Source organism: Pangasianodon hypophthalmus, chromosome 21, assembly GCF_027358585.1.
Source record: "Pangasianodon hypophthalmus isolate fPanHyp1 chromosome 21, fPanHyp1.pri, whole genome shotgun sequence".
In the NCBI taxonomy this organism is placed as follows: Eukaryota; Metazoa; Chordata; class Actinopteri; order Siluriformes; family Pangasiidae; genus Pangasianodon; species Pangasianodon hypophthalmus.
Window position 1 is genome coordinate 13,150,672 of NC_069730.1, and position 25,065 is coordinate 13,175,736.

The following is a 25,065-nucleotide window of genomic DNA, read 5'->3' on the forward strand; positions in this document are numbered from 1 at the left end:
CTGGGCAGTGAATTCAGATTACTGAAATTACCTGTGCATCTCTGAGGTTGCCAAATTTTCTGACGGGTCTAGACCACCTCCTTTGAAACAATCACTTGCCTTTAAGCAGGAAAAAGTCAGGGGATAGATAATAAATACAATACGACATAGCATAATAGCAATAGACAAATAAAAATACAGATTAGACAAATACGAAGATATACAAGAAGACAAAGTTTCAAATAAACATCTAACACTAACATATAGTGAATATATTGAGGCTGATTGTCATGAATATTTCTACTTTTTTTGGGCTCTCAATTTCCTATTTCACTTTAAGTAGCAGTTCACATTTTCATAAAAATAATCAACTTACTACCCTGAAGGGAAGTGTCCCCCCCCCCCCCCCCCCCCCCCCCCCCCCCCAGACACTCCTGGTCTTTGGCAAACTCCGCCCCAGCTGTCAACTGCAATCAGTGCTGTCTGAGCACTATTTAAGCATGTAAATAATTCTGAGGTCTGAATAACAATGACACAATTTCGGTATGAACTCCTTACTACATGTGCTTAACCCAGAATATGACATGAAATAAATAAAAAAGCCAGCCTGAATATGACATTCATCTCAGAATAAAAGATCTTATCGCAATCTAGTTACCAGTTTGTTAGAATGTAAGTGGTCTATGCATTCATTACCTTCTGTTTATATTACTGAGTATTACTGTTACTGAGTAATAGAAGTCATTTACCTGAATGACCGCTTTGTCATATTTTTTCTCTCCATAAATCCATCGAAAAATTCCCAACCCTGTGTACCATGACTGAGTTGATGCCGATATATCATGATTGGTATATTTTATGGCTATATAATAGTATTGCACAGAGATCTAATTCCTTCTAAGGTCCAGAAACATCAGAAAAGGCACCAGCAGGTTTCCCTCCCATAGGACATTACAGGAATAATTAAACTGTGCATTAGACATGCTTTGGTTCTGGGCAGCTTCCAAGAATAGAATGGACTAGAATATTAGTGGAATATGTTCCATCAGAGTAGCCTGCACTCACCAACGTAATTCATCATAAATTTATTGGCAGCTCTGAAGACAAGAGCGCAGCCATGAAATGAATAGTAGGAGCAAAAATGCTGACATGGCTTAGAATAAATGAAATCCAGTAGCCATTAATTAACATGATGTGTGTGGCATAGTGCCAATTGATGGCTACTAGCTTTCTGTAGAGCTCTGCTACCATTTTTTGATTAGACAATTCTTTTAAGTCATGAATCTTTGACCCTAGTTTAGCACTTCCTCTGAAATGTTTAAGATGTATCATCCCCAGAACATATGTACAGTATTTAAGAAGTGTTTTAGAGAATAGGTAAGTAACAAACCCCTGTTACATTGAAAAAAACGTCAACTCTGTGCAAGATATGTTTGTAAGGCCGACTGTGACTTTAAAACAACAGACACAAATACTGTACGATTTATGGTTTTAAAAAAAGGGGGCATTTCACATGCCCATTAGATTCATTTCCTGCATTTGAGAGATTGTTCTGAAAAACAGATAGAAATACCAATAAATTCCTGACACAAAATAATCCTGTTAAATGCTGATGAAGAGAACCCCAGGGATTATAATGAAGAAAGTAGTTGCATGGCACTTCCATCAACTGTAATATAGCTACCGTATCTTCAATATACAAACAATCTGTCCAGCCAGCCATTCCTCAAAATGGATACATTATGTATAGTGAAAGCAAACATACCCTGTGTAATTTTTGTGAATTCTGGGTAATGAATGGCCTCAGGAAACCTAATGTCAGCCGCAAAAAACACCCTGCCAGAATTTAAAGCAGGACAGTTTCAGATGTCTGCTTTTAAAACCAACAAACCAAGTGACTAAGATTTCCCCGTTGGGGAAAGGTATTCTATGCTATACATTAGCGGCTAAATGGTTAAGATTTGAAGAAGAAGGCATGGATTGTTTCACAATCAAATCTGATATAATATTAACTTTCAAACCCTAAAAATACTTGCATTCTTACTTTCTTTCTCTTAGGCCTCAGTTTCTGATTGGTCTGTAGTGACACTGCCATTCTGTTCCCCTACAACTGGCTGTTCCTGGGTATCTGTAACTCCACCCACAATGAATGTTGGTCCGCCTCCATCTTTTCCACTGACAGATTCAGAATCAACAGGGTTTTTTGACTGCTCGGTCAGGTTAGGTCCCTCCCACTTCTCTTCATCCAGCCGGCTGGAGATAGACCAATAGAGGTGAGCTTCCAGACGAGCAGCAGCTAACGCAAGCTCTCGAGCTGAACAAGAAGGAGTGTCCACCTACGGGCGAAAGGTGGGATGAGGCTTCATGAACACAGACCTTCCACAAGGTAAATTCTTTTCCTCATTTTTATTTTTGCCATGATGGTTGCCACATTACTCAACAAAACAGCAGCTAAAATGTAATTGGCTAATTGTACGATGTTATTTCTACTTATTAATGTTGTTTGGCCATGAATACTGTACATTTATTCATGGCCAAAATATGCCCTATATTGAAAGTAAGTGTACAGTAGGTCTTCTGATGTATCTTTTTTGCACCTCAAAGGTATGATGAAATGCTCCGTAGTCCACATCAAAGAATCCTTCTGCCAGGGACATCATCGGGCTGAACCTGTGACCCCACAGCACCTCCTCGGCTAAATAGGAGCTCCGTGCTTGACATGTCATACCTGTCAATCACATATAGAGAGAGATGATAGATAGACAGATAGATAGATAGATAGATAGTATACTATTCTTTAAAAAAGTGTTAAAACACTCAATTTAAGTCAAGCAGTTTGACACATTTAGTGCTTTTAATCATGCCCTGTTTTCCTGGGGTATACAGTTTCCGTATTTCAACTCTACTGAAAACCTGCGGTCTGAATTGAAGAGGGAAGTCCATATGTACTGCTTGACTGTTAGAGTCAAAGAATTTTGATGTGCTTGTGTCTGTCTCACCTGTAGCTTCCACCATGCCCTCCAGAATAACAACAATCTCAAAGTCTTCCTTCTCCAGCTGTGCCTGGGACATGTCCCAGAACGGCGAGCGTGAGTCGATCTCATGAGAGATGACCAACGGAGACACCAGGAACAAGCGGTCATCCCCTGTCTCAAAGCCCACACTGATATCTGTCTGATCCAGAGGAATAAATTCACCTAGAAAGGGAAAAAAAGAAAGAAAAGAGATCAAAATATAAGTTTTACTTAGGTAATTTGGTTCAATTTGGTTAAAATTCAAATTATTACTAGATTATAACAGACTGTGCAATAACATAGGTTGTCCATATCAAATCATACAACAAAGATTCTCTAACTATAGATATGTGATTAAACAAAATGAAAAGAAACATTCTTCAAGATCAGAAAGTGTAAACTCATAAAGTGTAAACTCTAACTTTAACATTATGGATTTTGCCATGGACCTTCTTTTTCTTTACTTGCGCCTGAGATCCGCGATGCGAGCATATGGATACCATCCCTTGTCTCACTTTGCACAAAATGCTAACATCAAATGGATGTACAAGGGGTATGGTATCATCTTTACAATTGTTGTTTTCGGAAGCTTCCTATAAACAACTACCAGTATTGGACATTGGTATAGACATGTATGTGGTGCATGTACAGAACCCAATAATGGTGAAATTTGTTGGGATGCAATATGGTCTAATCTTAGACATGTCTCAAAGAACCCTAACCACCAAATAATTAATTACGAAATGGTTCACAGGATGTATCTCACACCCAGGAAACATTTTTGATTAAACTTTCCCTGTCTCCTACTTGTAATCAATGTTCTCCATAGGTAGTTATAGACACATGTTCTGGGACTGCCCTGGTGTAAATAAGTTTTGGGTACAGGTATCTATGACTTTAAAGGACATTCTTGAGATTGATATACCATGCCGTCCTAAACTTTTGCTTCTAACTGACAACTCATCTTTCAGTTTTTCACTGACTCGGAAAAAACTTTATTCTCTGGATTGACTGCAGCTAAGAAAATGCTTGCCTTTCGCTGGCAACATCAACATCTAGCCTGGTAACATTGGATGTACTCTTTCTTAGACATCCTTAACATGGAATTACTGGTGGTAAGAATGCATGGAGCCACTCAAAAAACTCTCTCAGCATGGTCAAGGGCAATCTGTAAAATTTAGGAGCTGTTGTAATCGATTTGATTGTTTTTACATGTTATACATGTAATTGATTGTTAGATTACTTTTGTTATTATTTTTTGTTCTTCTTAAATTCTCTTATTTTTGAATGGCTGTGATATTATCTTACTGTATGTATTGTCAGTAACTGTACCTTAAGGTGTTACAGGGGGAGTGGGATGGGGGAAAGTGGGAGATTACATGGTCGCCATGGGTGGGTGGGATGAAACTTAATAAGGGTGAGACTGTTTGGAGTGTTTTACCTTTATTTTTTTACCTTTATTTTATACCACTTAACTTTGTACTTTAACGTTGTTTGCAGTCTTGAATAAAAATTTGATTAAAAAAATATATTATGTTTTAGGAGCATTAGTATTAGTATTTATAATAAGCATGGCATCGCAATAATTTTTTAATTTGACTTTTAAAGACCTTTTTTTGTTTTACATACTGGAGATTTAAATAGTATAGTTCTGAATATGAAAGATGAACTGAGCTCAATTTTGATTTAACTCATAACAGAGTAACAACAGTTCTTATTAGTAGACTTATTAGTATTCCATTAATAACATTACCATTTGGGTTTTCTGACATTAAATACCTCTAACATTTAGCAGTATTCTGAATGTGAAACACAGCAGTGGTGCTCTTTTGTCTAAATGCAAATTTAACCACTGCAGCTCTTGATTACTCTTGACACAGGATTTTTCACTTGTCCACCACCAGATGGCACCGCTGTATTCATCCCTAATTTTGCTGATGTTGAGCACTTTGATTTCCATATTTTGTAGTCTTGATGATTTGAGAAGCTCCAGCTGGAGTCTCACCCTCTTGGGTCTGTTTGGATTTGATGAGCTTTGCTCTCATGTTGGCTCCCACGATGTGTGAGGATCTCAGATCCCCGACTCGGAACATCAGACACAGCTTATCGTCCCGCAGAGAGATGACTGCGTTCCGGGAGAACACCAGTGTCTCTGCCCGCTTGTTTGGCTGAGAGATCTTCACAAACATACAGCCAACCTGAGAAAGATGGAAAGTAAAATAAGATTAGCAGGTAACAACTGAACAATGGAACAACAGAATTGTGTCAAAAGCAGATTTCTCCAGTGAGATCCATACCCAAAACAGAAAATTAAATGCTGCCAAAATGAGACATAAATATCAACTTTTTGGTTATATCAGTGTATTTAGTTATAAAAGTGACATTCTTTTACATGTTGCTGTAAAAGCTGAGTTTCATATTAAGTATGAAGTACAAGTCCTGGATTATTCTTAAAGATATTTGATCCCTATTTCAGATAAGTGTGCATTGACCGATCAACCTGTTTTTTAATACAGGAAATTACAGAGGTACAGGGCTTTCCAGAATTACTGACACCCTCCATAAAAATGAGCAAAGATTATTATATAAAATACATATTTACAAGCACAAATTAAAATCATCAACTCAAACAATAAGAGAAACTATTTCTCTTATATTATAAGATAATAGATAATTCTTTAATAAATGTGTGTTAAAATAATGTTTTAAATAAATACAAACAAATTAACATTCTGTAAATTTAATGCAAGGTCCTCAGAAGCAAAGTAAGACAAACGTGTGTGTGTGTGTGTGTGTGTGTGTGTGTGTGTGTGTGTGTGTGGGTATATACACATGTGTGTCCCCAAAATATATGGGTGAAACACAGCCTGAGGAGGAGGCATTAAATTAGGACACTCAGAACAAGACAAATTAACTCACACACACACACACACACAAAACTCTTGAGTCCTCATTACCAACACCATCTTGTTACAATGCTAACTTAAAGTCAGTTTTAGAGAGGTAATTTGAGTGATGAAGGATGGAAGTAAATTAACTTCTCAGGGAATGAAACACAAAGAGACAAGGATTGTGAAATCAGGTGAGATGAAAACAGAGAGAGGAAGAGAGGAAGAGTGAGCAACATGCACTCTTTAAAAAGCATGACTCATTTGGCTCTGTCGGAAATTACACACAAACACACACACACACACACACTTTGGAGGAGCTGCAGAGGAAAAAGTACTGAGTGCAATGAAAGCCAGAATCCATTTTCACAAAACCCAATTGCATGTGAAAGATTCTGCAGCAGCAAAGTGCCTCAAATTTGGAGAAAATCAAAGAGAAAGCTAGGTAGAGCAAAGAAAAAGAGAGATGTACAGGACCCATGAGGTCAAAATTAATAGTACTCCTGAGTACTAATTTTAAACATTAAAAATGCGTTCAATGTTTTTAATGCCCAAGAAACCACTCATGCTAATAAGAAATGGTGTCATAGTCAAACAATGCTATTAGCTATGGCCAATCCTGAATGTCTGAACCTCGCTTACTCGGAGTTTGAAACGTTTCAACACTAAGAAACTGTTCGGACTGTCACTGTATTTGTTAACGTGCAGTTGTACTGTACTTTCTAATTAATGTTCACATATAGGCAGCATTTCATCAGACTCTGGATTTGCGCTGTCATACTGTTACCGATTAATATTACTAACCAACAGTTCTACTCCAGCTAATATTTCTTAATTTCTTAATTTCTTAATAATCTTTAATAATTTGCATATTGGACCTATATCAGCGGTCATCGACTTCAGTGACATGATCTTGGCATTTGTAACAAATCCTGTTTTGGCTTATCTAATCACATGTTTACATTTATATAAATTATTTACCTAAAGGCAGCTCATTGGACCAGAGGCTAGCTACAGAGCTAGAGACATTAGGTCAGGAAGGATGTTTTCACACATACAGTTTTCTCCTCTCTGGTCTGATTAGAGACATGGCAACATGGTTTATTTAAAAAAAAAAAAAAAAAAAAAAAAAAAAAGATCAACAACAAAAACGCAATGTTGAAAGATTATTTGAGTAGTATGTGTTTATTCTCCCTATGCCAAATTCCTGAAAGGATGTCTCAACTGTGAAAAATTTAATTAGATTACCTCAAACCTTCAAAATTTTTTTTTTGCAGACAGAATCTTTAATCTGACAAAATACATACAGGTCAGAGACCTCCTGTGCACACATTATAATTTAATGAGCTTAGTATCTTGTGGCTACAGGTCCTTAGAGGACTAGCGGTTAGGCCACAGCGCTCTCACCGCTGCGACCCGGGTTCAAGTTTCCGGCCAGGGAACCAACCCCAGCCACTGGGGATGCACATGACAGTGCACTCCCAGTGCCAGTCCCAAGCCCAGATAAAACTGGAGAGGGCTGTGTCAGAAAGGGCATCCGGCGTAAAAAGAACTGTGCCAAATCAAATATGCCAACCAATGATCCACTGTGGCAACCCCTAACGGGAGCATCCGAAAGAAGAACAACAACAGTATCATGTGGCTACACAATTAACTGTTGATATAAAAAATAATAATAATAATAATAATAATAAAATGCAAAATAATAGGGTGTACTGGATCAAGTGCCATTTTATTAACTGCTGAATAATGAGGGTCGAAGCCATATTGTTAAATTAAATCAAATTTGCAGTGATTAATGTAATGTAATAATTCATGCAGCAATATATTGCCAATATATTAGACTCCTACTAAATGTTTATTTCAATGCTTGCCACCTTCTTATTCATATATCATGTTAGTCTTTTTTTCATGTTTAAATTTTCTATCACTTTTAGGCTACATTACATCTGACAGCAAAGGGAAAAAAAAATCTTCTTTAGTCCATATCTTCTACCCCCTAATATTTTTTCAAGCTTAAAGACAAGTACTTGTGTTTAAAGATGGTAGTCTACTGAAAGACACTAATACTCAAGAAAAATCCTCATAAGTACTGATTTGCAACCTCAGAAGCAGCTGACTTGCATAACCTGAAAGGGGAACCCAGAAAAATTACTTAAGTATGTGTGTGTAACCAGACTCTGAATACAAGTTACTTTCTCAGCGCAAACACTGACATAATTTTTGGACTTAATTCAACTCTGACTCTGAATACAGCCCTTAGTGCATAGCTACTTGATTTATGAGGAGTGTCAAAAGTAATACATGTTGACTTTTTGAAAACATAGGTTGTCGCATCTGATAGGCATTGTTAAATTTATTGTTATGTTCTCTGTTTCTATACATATGTCAGAGGAATAGCCTGCTTATGTGGTCAAAACGTGACCAAGAGTGTGGGTGTGTTCCTACCATAAAAGCATTGACCATCGAGCCCAGTATGGCTTGCAAAAGCAGAAGCATGGTGCCCACAGGACACTGGTCAGTGATGACACGATGGCCATATCCGATGGTGGTCTCTGTCTCGATGGAGAAAAGGAAAGCGGAGATAAAACCATTAACATTATTCACACATGGAGTCCACGTCTCGTCCTCCAAATGATCCAGATCTCCCCTAAAAAGAAAAAGACAGAAAGACAGAAGGATAGATAGAAGATTTGCTTTTTTTTTCTTTTACCACTGTTGTATATGCTTGTAGTGCTCTCTCGAGCTGTGGAAAACAAATATTCTGAAATACTGAAACAAATATACTGAAACAGGAGACATGGGAAAACAATAAACAAGATACTATGGATGCAATAAGTAAATTCACTGATTACAAAATTGTGCACAGCATTTACTAATGATGAAGCATAGCTGGGGCTGATTTCTCTCTAGCCCAGGCTGTAGATTCATGCAGCCTATCAATGACATGTCAGGTGATTATGCACAGATGCACAGATTTTGTGTGCCCTGGGGATAATATTTTTCAGCCCACTTCACTTATCCATCTGTAACACGTCATCAACAGTGATTGAGAAGGTGCATGTGAAATACAGTCACGGGTGTAATGAACGTGAACAAGTTGGATTATTAACTACTATGCTTTAAAATGCCTTTGGAGGAGAAACTAAAAGTAGCTAGACACATTGCCCAATCAAAGTTACACAAATTATACAAAAGGACAGATGACAGAACAGCAAGTTAAGTAGTGTTTTTGGTTTGAACAATTGAGTTAAAACTTTTCTGTTTACAATGTTTGGTGGAGATGTCCGGAGGAGACATGGCAGGAAGCCAGTAGAGCATTATAGACATGAAACACTTACACAAAATTAGAAATCATGACTACAGCTGCCTATCTGTCTTAATGTGGGTGTATAATAGTTTGTTAAAGATCATCCTCATTATGAGACCTTTGATACAACCTCACTTTTAAATCCTAATAGTTTCACTGTCGAGCTATAGACAGCTATTAGATTTTAGCACTCGGCCCTGATATCATGACCATTCATTACTGGGTTAACACAAGATAATAAAAGTAAAACAGAAATAAACATGTTTTTACATGCCATTTGGAAATGTACACTTACATTTACCTTTTGGAGAGTTGTGTCTCCTTGGAGACTAGTCTCTGGTGTTACCAGGAGTCATTAAAGCAGAGCCTGGCCTAACTCTTTCAGGATTTATTGCAGCAAACAGACAAATTTTATTTAAGTGATAGAGTCCACATAGACTACAGTTTACCGAGTGGCTTAGGCTTATAATTGAAAAAGCCTCAATGAAAGGATGATAGCCAACTGAGGGAAAATAAACCAGGCTTTGAATAAATATCTTATTATTAGAGATATGTGTGATTAGGTGGAACTCTTTGTTGTGACCATGACAGACAGGTGGGGTTTTTAGTAGGAATGGGCCTTCTGACTTATTTGATTATTTGGGGAAAGTGGATTTAATGTGACATAATCAAATATAACTTTCTACTGCAATTAAATGTTTCTCCTGGTAATATACTGGTAAACTGACAAATTAGTGTTTAATTTATGGGTGATTATTTTTATTTTATCATACCCTGTTATGTTATTGGTTGTATTATGTTATTTGGAAACAGAGAACAAATCACATTTAAATAATAAAATACTGAAATAAATAATTACTTTATTTAATAAGAGACTTTGATCCTGGAATGCAGTGGTGAAATCTAGATTTAGTCAGAAAGGTTAAGAGCAAGAGAGAGGGAGAGAGAGAATGTGGGAGTTTGCTGTTTTTATGTTCTCTAGTACCCACCCACTCAGATGACTGCAGGTTAATCTCAGGTGGGTATGTGTGTATGCCTGTATTTGTGGACATTTGAGTCAGTACCTGGAACAGTTCCTGAGGTATATAATCCTTTAAAATATGAATGTTTTAGTGTATGTTAGCTCCATAGGAATGCACAATATTTCTATTTTAAATGATACCAATATCAAAGATTTTTAGGTAACGACCGTAACACCAGTTCTCTGATAGCATGAGTGAGGCATCTCACTGAGGGGTACTCCTATCTGCGTAGTCCTCCGAAGCCCTTATTTCAATATGCCAGCCATGACGTATGTGTCAAGGAGGCCCAATGTATACCATCACAATCTGGAATGCCCACACTTCTGTGTAAAAGGCGGGTTAGGTTTTAGGGTAACTCCGGTATCCCCTGGTGCAGATCGAGTGCATGTTGGGTGCACCGAAAGTGTATGAATGTCACTAACTCGCTTAACTGAGGCTATTGCCAATAACAGTGATGTGTTAAGTACCAGCCTTTTGATATCTACCTCTTGAAGTGGTTCAAATAGATGGTAAGTCCCAAGAGGGAGCCAGCAGTTTGGATACAGGACAGGGACAGTTCGCTCCCTTCATAAAACACCATACTAGGGGATGGTGGCCTACTCCAAATCCCACATGGCAAATGGAAATTGTGGCCAAGTACACTTAAATGATGGAAAACACCTTGTCTATCTCAAGGAGGCTCTGTAGAAATGCCAGAATCACTGGGACAGAACACTGAAAAGGCACCACCTGTGATTTTTCACAAAATTCCTCGAACACTCTCCATTCATTTCCATATAGCAGGGGTGTCCAGTCTTATCTGGAAAGGGCCAGTGTGGGTGCAGGTTTTCATTCCAACCAAGCAGAAGCCATACCTGAGTCTACTGAAAGCCAAGATCAACTGATTAAACAGGTGGAATCAGGTGTGGCAGTTTGCATTCCCCATAACAAGCGCCACCCCTCGATAATAGGTCTGTGCCTCAAATTTAAAATCCCAGGCACATGAGTTGCCTTCAGAGATAGAAAGTGCACTCCACTCCACACTGTCAGTTTGTGCGCAAGCATGTGCAGAAGACAGGAGTGCATTCCTCCTTGGCAGTTGACAAGAATGTGATGCCCTCTCAAGAAGGGTACAAAGGTGGAACATGCTTTAGAGGTAGGAGAACCACTAAGAGTTCCAAATAATTTATGTGAGAGTCCTGAAGGTGTGAATCCCACACTCTGCTCACTGTCCTGCCCTCGGGAGTGTCTCCCCAGCCCCGGAGAGATGCATCTGATGTGATCACTTTCCTGGACAGTATGGTCCCCATCTGAACTCCCTGTGTGAGGAAGGCTGGTTGCCTCCATGGATGCAGTGCCCGCACACAACTCACCATTACCAACATGCGATGATGGCTGTGGCGTGTTTGGTGTAATCTGAGGGAGGCCATCCATAGCTGGAATTCTCTCATGTACAGGCGGCTGAACCGAGTTGCCACAAGAGTCGACTCCATTAAGTTCAGTAGCCTGAGGCACATTCTGAATGTAATGTACTGCCCTATACAAAAACGGGCCAGACATACCATGAACTTAGATGCGTTCAGGGTGTGTCTGGCCCATTTTTGTATAGGGCAGTACATTACATTCAGAATGTGCCTCCTGCTCTGATTGAGCCGCTAAAGTCTAATATAAATCTATATAACTGGCCAGACAAATGCCGTTCCTCCTGAGCTATGCCATGGCCACCCCAGAGCACGATACAAACAACTAAGGGCTCAGTGAGAAATGAAGGACCAAATATTCCAAATAGTCATGTCCTGAAATGCAACTCTCATGAACTTTATGTGAGAATGACATATAGGGATATGAAAATATGCGGCTTGTAGCTAGACTGAGGTGAACCAGTTGCCTTTTCGTACAAAGCACAACAGGGTTGCACAACAGGGTTGCAGTCAGCAATCTGAACTTTTCTGAACAGCAAACGGAAATTTTCTGAATGTTCAGAGTGCGCATGTCTAGAATCGGTCATAAATCCCCTCCCTTTTTTGAGACTAGGAAATACCTCAAGTAGAAACCGGACTGCCTCTCCTCAGGAGGTACTACTCTGATTGCCCTTTTGTCCAACAGTGAGGATATCCAAACTGGTTTGGATACCCAAACTGATTTGCCTTAAGCCTTTGAAAACATTATGCCTTTGAACTGGGAAGGAGCAACAACAAATTGTAGTCTGTATCCTTTGTCTATTGTTCTCGATACCCACTCACATTACACACATATGCACCATGCCTCCACCCTTTCATGAAGGTATGTTAGGCTCTGCACCAATGACACATACCAGTGTACAATGCCTCCGCATACGTGACGTGAAAGGCCTGCACCATGCAGGTGCTTATGGGACCTTTTACTTTGGTATTCAGATCATTTTTGTTTGGAATGTTTTGCAAAATGTTGCAAACACTGTTTTTGCATGAACTCAGTAACACAGCCCTCAGCTCCTGGCATGGATGCACTGGGAGAGATACATTGGTGTGTGCTTGTGTTTAAACTTGGAGATGAATTTACAAAAACATCCACCAGAGAACAAACTCTTTTTCTTTTTTGCAGGGTGGTCCAAATTGGGCTCCCACAGGGGCTCCACACACCAGAACAGTTTCAGGAACAGAGAACTTTGTGGGAAAGAGGGTGTCAGTGTCTGGCCAGACTGACATTTCACCCCCCACTGCAGATTATGTGGCACATTGGGTTCCCCCCCCCCCCCCCGAGACAAGGCCTGGGCAGGCTGGCCCTCCTGGGTTGGGACAGATGAGGAGACCTTCCTTGGCCATGCCAATCTGGCCTCCTGAGGCTTTAGGCTGTGCTGGAAGTCCTGCTTGTGTTGCTATGTGGCGTTTCAGGATCCTAATTGCTGAGGGTTGGTGGCCTGCCACCTGTGCAAAGGTCTGGCGATAGCCAAGGGGTGGGGTAGGCTGTGTTTTCCTGGGGAGGCATACCTACAGAGCTTCACCCTCTCTTTTCTTTTCTTCACAGCACTGTTGCATGGAAGGTACAGCGGAGCCGGACAAGCTCTTAGGATCTACCGAAACATCCGCCAGCTGGACTTTCTTGTTGTGAGAAAGGCAGGTTGAGAGGTAGAGAGGTTGAGCCTCTGTGCTCCCCATTGAGCCACCATGCCAGAGGCAGGTGAGAAAGTAAGTTTTCCACCATGTCCACACAATCCAACACAGAACCCCTGTGGATGGAGTTTGGGGCAGAAAAAGGTTTGCTCCACGTGCGGGTCATTTCCTCTTTGCACCGCGGGAAGACAGACAGAAGCTGTCTTGCTGCACGTTTGGCTTTGGGTAGCCACTTCCCTTCATAGCAAGAACGGGTGGTTTCGGTGAGTGCAATAGGCCAAGTTACAGGTGTCCACTAGGGGGTCAGTTTCGTCAAGCTGATCTCCCTAGCTTGCAACAGTTGTAAGCTCTCCAACATCCTCACCCATCACTGAAGGACATGCCATGGCTCCCACCTATGGGTCTTGGTCCAACAAACTAGTATGGAATGCTAGTTTGCATCAGAGGCTCTCCAGGGACACAATGCTCGCAAAAGTTTGGCAAGGTTAAACCAAACAGGGCATGTCGCAGCCCAAGACACAAAGTGCATCTGGTGTGAGTGTCCGTGCCTGAAATCTTGTTGCCACATGGACACCCTCAAGGGGGGAGGCTTTTCCATCTCCCTGCTGCCATAGAGAAAAAGGTTTTTGCAAAACTTTCATTCAGTAGGTAGTTGGAGACTAGCGAGCAAGACCAAGGGCCAGCTGCTGCTAGGTTGCTCAGTAACTCAACGTCATTCAACACTGAGTGAGTCCACTGTTTGGAGGCAGCCAAACTCTGTATTCCTCAAAAATGGGCTTTTCTATGGTGAAAAAAAGGCTCAGCAAGGCCTAGGTAGGTTAGTGCCTGGTGGTCGAGTTGTTAGCTTGAGCTGTAGCCTGTTTAACCAAGCCTCCCAGGTAGCCTACTCAAGGTAGAGCGTACTGACTAAAGCGAGAAGAGGTATTTGAATGACGAGGTGACGGGGCGCCAGCCTTTAAATACTGGAGAGGAGCATCTGCTCCTCAAACCAAACATGTATTGAAATAAGGGCTTCTGAGGACTACACAGAGAGGTGTATCCCACAGTGAAATAACGAAACTAATGCTTGAAAGAGAACTCGGAATCAGTTAATACTCTATATGGATTTGACACCGACATCATGTTATGTGAAACGTTAGAGATGCGATGGTGGAGTGCTCTCCATCAGACAATTTGTTTTCTTTGTTCGTATGCAAGATCTGTGTGGTAACCAGCATTACCAACTGAAGTGCTCTCACACCTGAATGTTTATTTGCATACTCAATTCGCTGCTCCATGCTTGCGAATTTATTTGCATGCACACAATTCATGGCACCTTATACTCATTTTTAATGACCGCGCTTGCTGATACTGCTCTGCTCACTCAGGGTGCCTGCCCTTGCGCTTGCTATAAAGATGCTGTTTAAATACCATAAAGATGGCTTATCAGGTTGTAGGAAGATGCTGTAGAACCTCCTCTCGATATTTTCGCAGAAGACAGTTTGCCTATGGTTTCAGGGCTTTCTTTTTGTGAATGGGTAAATAATCACGGTATCAGCCTGGTATTTGATACTAGTATAGGTAAAGATGCATCCCTCTGAGAGTGTGTGCGTGTGGTATAAATACCTGCAGTATGCAATAAGGTACCATATTGCACCAAAGAAAAGCCAGGTGACGGCATAAGCCATGACGAAAACAAAGAGTGAGCAGCGCCAGTTCAGATCCACCAGAGTGGTAAAGATGTCCGTCAAGTAGCGGTAAGTTTCTCGCATGTTACCATGCTGTACATTACAGCGGCCATTTTTCTCCACATATCGTTGCCTCTTACGCTTACTGCGTGCTGGAGAGAAGATAAAGAGAGAGTCAAAGAGGGACAGAGAAGGAAAAAAGTGAGTGAGGATGGATGGACATACAATGAGAGACAAAGCAAATGAGTGAGACAGATAAAGAGAGGACTGCCAATAGATAAGAGAGAGACAGAGCAGGGAGATGAGTGAGACAGAGAAAGAGGGTCAGACAGACAGAAGGAGAGTAAGAGAAATTGGAAAGCAAAATGATAATAGATATAAAACATGAGAAATGAGCCAAAATACTGTGGATAAATACACTAATGTGGATGACGAAAAGCATAATGCAATATTACATAACACTATTTTTCTTTGCAAATGCATTTGCCCATGCACGCATGCATGTCCCCATTGTCATCATGCAGTTCAACAGAAAACATCTAAAACCTTGTGTCTGTTTTTGCTGGTGCAAATGCAGGCACCCTTTTATAAAAGAATGACAAAACAATATTCAGCATGTATGAGTACCTGTTTTCAAACTTTTAAAAAGGTGGTGAAATCTCTTACCCCAGCCAAACTTTCCCCGCTCCTGCCCTGCCCCTTGCAGCTTCTTTCGGGGCTGATTGGCTTGTGCTTCCCGGGCAGCCATCTTGGCCTGGAATGACAGGTTGTTATTAGCCGGCACTTGCGGGGGCGATGATGTCTCTGTGGTTACCACATGCCCGAGTTCCTCCGATACGTTAAATACTCCAGTGGCAGGAGCATCTTCTTTGGTCTCCTCAGCAGGCACCTCCCCTTTCTCTGGGACCGGCAAAGAGAGAGACTCTGGCCGAGAAGAGAATGTGGAGTTTTCTAGTGCCATCTGCGTGTAAGTGTGTTTGCGTATGTGTGTGTGTGTGTGTGTGTGTGTGTGTGTGTGTGTGTGTCGGTGGGTGGACGGCTATGTGTGTGTCCCAATGTGTTAATGATCTTTCTTGGTGTGTTATTCTCAGTTGCAGAAGCTCATCTGTGCCAACTTGCTTCCTGCACAGAAATAGGAGATAGAAACATGAGAGAGCTCTGATTAGTAAGATATAGAGATTCTACTAAGCACTGAACTGTCTTGTTCAAAGTTTGCACACATCTTTGCCTGAAAAGATCAGACCTCCATAATACAGGTGAAAGCCCTAATAGTATAATCTTTCTCAAAATAGCTAAAATTCTTTATTACCTAGTCCATAGTAAAGTAGATCCACTACTCTTAGTAGATCCACTACTAAGACCTGCTGTTATTCAATCAGTTACCAAAAGATAACACAAAGTTTTTTCTTTGTGTTCTTTTGGAGTATCCAGCCTTTAAATAAGGAATAAAACACAGCAGGGCATGATGTTATAGGAAAATAATCCACGACGTAGAGGTATGATGCAGCCCGATAGGAAGGAAAATTGATTATTTTCCTCAAAGTATTTTATAATGGATTAAATCAGTGATTTTCTAACAATTACAATTTTTTTCTTTAATTTATCAGTAACAGACACATTGTGCTTTTTAACTATTTATAGGTACAATGAATGTTGTGAAACGTCTGTGAGTGAAACACCTGAGTTAGGCCCTGTTATCACTTACATTATAGCACCTATAAACAGTTCCCTCACCAATTTCTCTTTTCCTTCTCTCTTGAAGTTACAGGAAAACCATCCAGCTTGTCAAGTTACTAAAAAAATGGAAAGCACATGGTCCTCTGTCCTGTAGGCTCTTATTGACCATTAAACACATAAAAATCTCCATACAGAAAGCTTCACAATATCAATGATAATACATTTTCTTTGTTAAATAACAACAGCTTTTTAATCTGTTTATACTTAGATTATGTGAAGCATCCACCATACAAATCCCTGTGAATGAGCTGTTACTATAGAAACAATAACGTGTTAGTACGAGCACATTAATATAAACCTGTGATTTGAATTACAGCTGGCACTACTATCAGAAATTCTGTTATAGAAAAGTAGTCAACACCTTCAGACCAATCAGATTTGAGAATTGAACATCCCATTCTAGTTTTAGTCCCCCCCTTAGCTCTTATAATAACCTCTATTCTTCTAGGAAGGCTTTCCACTAGATTTTGGAGCATGGCTGTGGGGATTTGTGCCCACACAGCCATACGAGCATTAGTGAAATCAAGGACTGATATGTGGTGAGGAGGCCTGGCATGCAGTTAGTGTTTCAGTTCATCCCAAAAGTGATTACTGTGGTTGAGGTCAGGGCTCTGTGTAGGTCACTTAACTTCTTCCACACCAACCTTTTGAAACCATGTCTTCATGGACCTCGTTTTGTGCACAGGGGCATTGTCATGCTGGAATAGGGTTGGGCTAGGCCCAAGGCCACATATGGGTGTGAAAGTTAGTAAAAAGATGGCAATATTTCACCAGGTGAAGTATTTTCCCAAGCTGCCATACATATTTGCATTTCCTGTTTGGACACTTTGTTTTTTCAAATTGTTGACTTTGTATAGTTAAATGGCAACACAACCCTATATACCACTCCCTTCAGTGCTCCTTCCAAAGCCTAACATGCACATACACAGCCTAAGCAAGACAACCTGAATGCTAGTTCAAGATAATGGGCTTCATGAATTGACAGGCAACAAGACTGACAAACAAGTAGAGATGCTGCCTTGTCCTGGGAGCATCCTTCCTTTCAAAAGTGAACAACCTTGGAGGCTGTCCTAAGCCCAGGCTAAATGGAGGCTCTGAAGTTCAATTTGATCAAAGCATTGTTCAAAAATGTAGGATTTGTCTGGGGCCAGTGCGTCATTCACAGATGGCTTAGCTGATTAGTTAGATGTTGGTGGTGAACACTTTTTTCTTTATCTTCCATCACCAGATGTTCACCCAGTTACTACAGCCATCCAGGCATGATACACTATTGTTGCTGCTGCTTTCAGTCAAAAACAATTCTTGAGTTATATTATAGTTGGAGAAAATTGTGTATTGATAAACAGTTTGACAAAAGTGTATTTACTGTTAAATGTACTTGATAGTTTCCAGGCTACATTTGTACAATGTTGCCTTATATTTGGTCAATCTGCATGGGTTTTAATGCTCAATCATTTTCTAAGATTATTTACCTTCTCACAACATATGAATATGTTCTATATCAGAACTTAAAATTTCCATTTTGCTGCAATTGCCCAACCTTTAATTACATTCTAGGACATCAAATTCACTGTAATGGTGCCTTTAGAGACAGACAACCTTTATGTCAAGAGCAGATGCTGCTTCAAAATGTTGCCTACCTAGGCAGCTATCTCGCAGAATAGAATACAGCTGGAGCGATTAGGAGCAGGAATTGCAAGGCTCCTCACAATTCGATTTGTTTTTGATTCAGATCCCAAGCTGTGATTATTGCTGCATCTCAACAACTACAATGGATAAAAAAATCTATACACCCCTGTTAAAATTGCAGGTTTCTGTGATGTATAAAAATGAAAGCAATATAAATCATTTCAGATCTTTTTCCAAATTTAATGTCATGCAACCAACAAAATTCAAGTGAAAAACAAATAGAAATGTTTTAGGGGGGAAAAAAGAAAAAGAAAAATCTTACAATAACCTGACTGGGCCAACATTGTTCTTCTTCATCTAGAGCCATTCCTTTGTTGACTTGGATTTGTGCTCTGCGTTGTTATCGTGCTAGAAGGTGAAATCTTTCTTCATCTTCAGCTGTTTAACAGAGGCCTGCAGGTTTTTTGCCAAAATAGAATGGTATTTGGAGCAATGTATGATTCTCTCTGTCTTGACTAGAGCCCCAGTCCCAGCTGAAGAGAAGCAGCTCCATAGCATGATGCTGCCACCACTATGCTTCAACATGGGTATGGTGTTCTTTGGGTGATACACTGTGTTGTTTTTGTGTTAAACATATCTATTAGAATTAAGCCCATAAAGCTCTACCTTGGGCTCATCACACCATAATTGATTTCGGGTACTTTGTCTAGCCATCCTACCCCGTAGCCCAGACATGTAAAGAATAGAAGAGATTTTTGTCACATGCAAGGAGTGACCAGTACTTGCCAGATATTCCTGCAGCCCCTTTAATGCTGCTGTAGGTCTCCTGGCAGTCTCCCTGATAAGTTTCCTTCTTGTCCTTTTGTCAGTTTTGGAGGGACATCCTGTTCTTGGTCATGCCACTGTGGTGTCTCATTTTCTCCACTTGTTGATGATGGCCTTCACTGTGTTCCATGGTACATCTAATGTTTTTCAAAATTCTTTTGTACCCCTCTCCTGATTGATACCTTTCAACAATGAGATCCTGTACATGCTTTGTAAGTTCTGAAACCAAGAAAATATCAAGAAAATCCTAAGATCTTAATTTTGAGTTACCAAAATAACTATCATACACCTGTCATCAATGACATTACTTTTGGTCTTCTTTTTTTTTTTTTTTTTTTTGGTCTCATCACAAAAAAAACTACAATTTTAACAGACTTTTGTAGACTTTTTTTATATACACAGTAATTCACTGGGATGAGAAAAACATCTAATCCTTAATACAGTGAAGCTTTCTGTAAGGAGATGTTTATTTGACATTTATGGATTGAGGGTCTAGTGGCAGTGCTTTGTAACAGTCAGTAGTAAAAAGTGAGGCTGATGAGGGAGCTATTTATAGCTGCTATAATGTAAGTGATAACAGGAACCAACCTGCTTCATGGACATTTCACAACATAAAGAGTATGAAATGACAGAAAGTATGAAATGTTCATTAATAAGGTTTAAAAAAATGTAATTCTTGTCAAATTGCTGTGTTATAAGTAGAATAAAACACTTTCAGAACTGCTGGTATAGGAATATAATCAACTTCAACGTGGTAACTGTAACCACATCACAACAATCCCATCATTGATTAGTGTCCTATAACAACAGTCCATGTTGTGGTTTAATCCTTACTTCTGCAAAAGCCTATGTAAAATTCTGATTATGATGTTTTGAGCATCACTGCAAATTCTTTCTGTGCAGAACTGCAATGCATCTATGGATCTAAGGGTGCTGAATATTGCAATACAGTGTGTAAACAGTTATCTGTGCTTAACTACTAAACTTGAAATAAATTAAATGGAAGCATAACCTTTCATGCACACAGTATTTATGTCACATACACATGCACACACACTACGCCTCTTCTCGTCCACTTCTCTGTAAGCCAAATTAAGACCATGATCTTCATTCAAAAAGAAAGAAGAGCCAGAAGCGGCCTGTTGCTACTTCTTTCATATGTTCCCACTCACCAGCCCTTCTCTGAGATGCCACTATTATGTTACTATTGATTACTCCTCAAACAGTACAATAATCCCTATAGTATCAGAGCATTCTGTGTGTGTTGCACCCAGTGTCTCTGTGTGGCTATCCTGCAGGTTGGTTAAGCATAACCTAGCCCCCTAGTCTCTCTTTCTAAGACTTTGTTTGAGTAATTGTGTGTGTGTGTGTATGTGTGTGTGGATATATGAAACCAATACAAAACTCCAGCATGTCTCTGTAATTAGTTCTGGTAGTTTAGCTTGAGTAATTGCATCTCATCATTGACATGCTTTGTCTCGCCTACATATAGACAAATAGATCTTGTGTGCACAGACATCATCAGTGTACGGGGTGTGTTCAAACCCCAGGATGGAGAAAAATAATAAGCAGAGGCTGAAGACATTGGGATGAGAATGCAGACTCCCCTCTGGCTATTTCTAATTTTGGGTCATCAACTCATGAACATATGCGTGCACACGTGCACACACACACACACACACACACACAAACACAGGGAAAAAAAATCTCATTACCGAGAGATTCTAATGTGGAATATTTTTAAATGGGCCAAATTAGACCTGCTCCAATTAAAGTATCAGGGTTAGACAATTCTGGTAATTGTGTGTGAGTGTATGTGGGTGTCTGTACATGTGTGCGTGCATGTTTATGAGCAGAAAGGGTCACGCGCTCTCTAAATGTGGCCCTCTGAGAGGCGAGAATGTCAGATTCACACACAGATGCAAATACACACTGACATTTTGGCACAAACTCCGCCACGTTACACACAAATACACACACACACACCCCCACACACACACATAGCCACACCCACACAAGAAATGGCCTTTGGGCTATATGTGTACAGAGGAGGGGGGGAGGCATGTTTTTTATCTCTTTATGGGGAGCAAATGTCCCCAGATACATTTGACTTTTTTTTTTTTTTTTACTTGTGGGATATATATATAAAACCCTAAATATTTTCTTGAGGTTAAGGTCAATGGGGTATATACAAAGGGGTAATTGTATAATAGATAGGTTTGTGAAAATACCCCCAAAATATTAAACTATAAGTGTATGTTTAAGAAGAGAGAGAAAGCATTTCTTAATTGGCCTCTTTTTTTATATAATCATGTTTAATTTATGAAAGCTTATAAAGCAGTTTTAAAATATACACTGGCAGTCAAACAGAACAATGCATTCCTTTTTGCCAAAATGACTAATACATAACAAAAATATATGCAAAATTACATTGGTTTTCAGTGGTTTATTGTTTTTTAAGCAATCTAAAGGAACTGCTTCCCATTCAATCTGCACTGCTCTCCATACACTATCCATAGTGTTTGGATGTTGCTTCTGAACAATGTAATCCCACAAATTCCCAGTAGGATTTAAGTCAGGAGACTGTCCTGGCCATTTCAAAACCTCAAATTCCACCTCTGCAAACCACTCCCATTTTGGCAGCTTGCACTGTCTTGTTGGAATATCTAATCACAACTGGCATCAAATCACCAGTTAGTCAATGCAAACATTGCCATTCAGATATCCACCTTTGTCAAAAATCCATCACCTTTACTATGATGCATCTCCAAACCATAATCCCGACCTGACCATGCTTTACAGGTGCCTGAGTGCACATGTCTTTAAACTAGGAGTATTCAACTTACATTCATAATCTATCTTCACTGAATGGTGACAACAGTTCAATTTTAATGCTTAACCTTTAATGGTTATTTTATGCAGACAATGTGAAGTGATTATGTTTTGTTTCATAGTGGTGCCTCACATTACCACTTTTGGCTAGCAACCCAGACAGCGAACAGATGAAATACATGTCAGTTTGCAAATCAGAACAGAGAGGGTAAATAAAATGAAAAAATATGTGTCTGTGAAAACTCTCCTTTTTGTAAATTGATTTCTCTAGCCCTGTAGCTAGTCTCTGGCCCGCTACAGAAGTTACACTGGTTTATGTTTAGAGTTACTGAACTATGGATTTTTTTTTTAAATATGTTTAACAGTTCTGATACAGCATTTGTTTCAAGTTTGGTCCACTGAAATACTTCACGGCCCACCAGCCGCTTTAAACTCCTCTCCAAGCATCTTCCTCACATAGACTCATCTATCACTTCTCTGGAGAATAAACCTGGAAGCTTCACTCAACATCACCTTCACTGATTCAGTCAGTTACCAATCAAAATCTTGTCGATCCCATTTGTGTTTAATTTTCCAAGCTTTGGTTTTCTTGCAACTGATCATCCCAGCCTCTTTCAAACTTCTTTGCAATACGTACTCAAGTGTCAGTTCTGCTTTACTCTGAGGAGCTTGCTCTTTCTGACAAAAATGCTGTCCTCTCATATAGTCTTTCTCCCAGCAATCTATTTGTCCTTCACTGACCCACTCTCCCTTTGTTTCTTCAGGATGCCACTTACACTTCTCTGACTGCCAAAAACTCTAACTGCAATTTCTCATTGTGAAAATCCAACATAATTTTCTAGAATTATACTTGGCTTTCCACCCATTTTGTCACTTCATTTTTCTGCTCAGCACCAAAAAATCAATGTTAACACTGCTTGTTTATTAATACCTTGCAGCTGTAGTTTCAGGCCTGATCTATACTGAGCACACCTGCATTCAATGATCAGGAAATAATCATTTTATGGCTACTGAGCATGAGTGTATACTTCCTATGCAACCAGTACAAAGACTGGCAACCACACTAATAACCACCTGACAACCACACAACACTTATCACATAGATAAAGTGGTTTCGTTCATTGTGGTTTTCCTTCTTTAGCTAATTAGTTTTTTTTTTTTTTCATAGAACGTAGCAGTTGTCTGCCGTGCTGAAGTCACGTTGTTAGTTCAGTTAAAATGATCTCAAACATAAGGGATAACGGTCAGTTGAAGTTGAAGATATGTAACCCAATCTGTTTGAGGCAGGGAATACAGAAGAGGAGGTGAGAGAGCTGGACAGACTAAAGGATTAAAGCACTGCTGCATCTGTCACTTTAAGTAGAGATTAAAGCGAGAGCTAATTTGCCACTATCAGCAGGTTACTATAAGCAGAACGGTGAACCCAAGTGAATATCGACCAACATGTCTGTGAAAGAAGTTTAAATCAACCTAGTCATCTCAGAATTTCATTACAAAATAAATCTTGGACATCATTAAACATATGGGAATGAGTGCTACGCTGTTAACATAAAATTGTTATGAACACACACATAAAATTAATTATCCATCTATTTTCTGGACTGCTTATCATACACAGGGTCGGGGGGACCCTGGAGCCTGACTCAGGGAGCTCGGGGAACAGGGCTGGGGACACTCTGGACAGAATCTGGACACTCTGGACACATTCGCACACACTACGGACAATTTAGAAATGCAAATCAGCATACGACGCATGTCTTTGGACTGGGGGAGGAAAATGGATAACCCGGAGGAAACCCCTGAGGCATGGAGGCTGGAATTGAGCCCCCAACCTCAGAGATGCGAGGCAAGTGTGCTACCCAATAAGCCTCCCCCAACCATGTTGATTATAATAATAAATATTCAAGTTGTTCAGGGTGGATTTTTCTTTTATAAGTAAACAAAGGGGATTGATCTCTTTGCACATAGTAAAACCAATGGATAAACATCAGAGTATTACATGTGTACAACTGAGCAATTCTTTATTACTGGCTTTTAAAACTTAATGACGTAATATGTACATATATAGACATTTAATGACGCAATAATGTGTCGATTTAATTGAAAGAGCAGTGATGCAGGCAGGAAACCTGTCACCTGTGAACACACGCAATCAACACAACACAACACAAACAAAGGCCAGCTCAGCCTCCAAACATTGTTATCTCATTATGTATCTGACAACAGAGTTGTTTTCCCGAATGTAGTCATAAAAACGGAAGAATGACACCCCATACCTCCTTTAGAGATGATAAATCCTAATCCTTACCTGCTCTCAGGCTTCCTTCAGTCGGTAACTTCACCAGGATATTACACTGTACCTGAATGGCGTTAATATTGTTTTTAATTTTTCATTTCATCTTGTCATTTGAATAGTATGAGTGTACACATTTTGGGGTTATAGAGCAGTGATATCGCGGATGTTGCTGCCGGTTTAAAAATGCATCACTTCGTGTTCTCTATGTCCTCCAGGAAACAAAAGCGTCTCTCTTATCCAACACCGCCAAGCAACCAGGATGAAAAAAAAAAAAAAAAAAACGTTGCAATTTTAATCTAATCTCGGAATCCAGGCGAATTTTCTTCTTAATCCGTGTGTTTTTGCCGGTATGCTGTTAAAATGGAGGCGGATCTGGAAACGCCGGCGAACATCTGAAAGGCTCGAGCACGACTGAGCAGCGCGAGCATCTGCGCAGGTGACGCTCAGCGGCAGCGCGCGAGCAACAGAAACAAGAGGGAGGCAGTGTTTCACAAATTAAACTCTATCCGGTTTAGTTACCAGAGTAATCACCTATTATTGAGTACGGTTTGAAACTTGAACGGCTTGAAATTCAGAGTTTTGAGATACAATATTCTGAAGTCATTTTTTTTACTGTGTATTTTTGACCAGTAACAATGAATCAGTCGCAGCCATACACGAAAAACGCAACAAATACTACATGTTGGTCATGTCTACTACTATTCCTGAGTAGAACCAGCTTCTATACACTCAGATGCTATACGCTTTATCATGTACACCTTATCATGTTGTAGATAGACTCACACCTAAAAGCAG

The 25,065-nt window shown here is 39.9% G+C and overlaps 1 protein-coding gene across 1 annotated transcript; it reads right to left on the reverse strand.

Annotated features, from left to right (window-relative positions):
* Positions 1–403: 403 nt before the first annotated feature.
* Positions 404–24,709, reverse strand: kcnj9 (potassium inwardly rectifying channel subfamily J member 9). Its single transcript, XM_026925673.3, has 8 exons — positions 24,283–24,709; positions 15,618–16,073; positions 14,890–15,103; positions 8,330–8,531; positions 4,999–5,191; positions 2,979–3,176; positions 2,577–2,707; positions 404–2,315 (listed from the first exon to the last, which is right to left on the reverse strand). The coding sequence occupies exons 2-8, from the start codon at positions 15,910–15,912 to the stop codon at positions 2,034–2,036; spliced, it is 1,515 nt and encodes a 504-aa protein (XP_026781474.1). The 5' UTR covers positions 15,913–16,073; positions 24,283–24,709; the 3' UTR covers positions 404–2,033.
* Between the last annotated feature and the right edge of the window lie 356 nt (positions 24,710–25,065).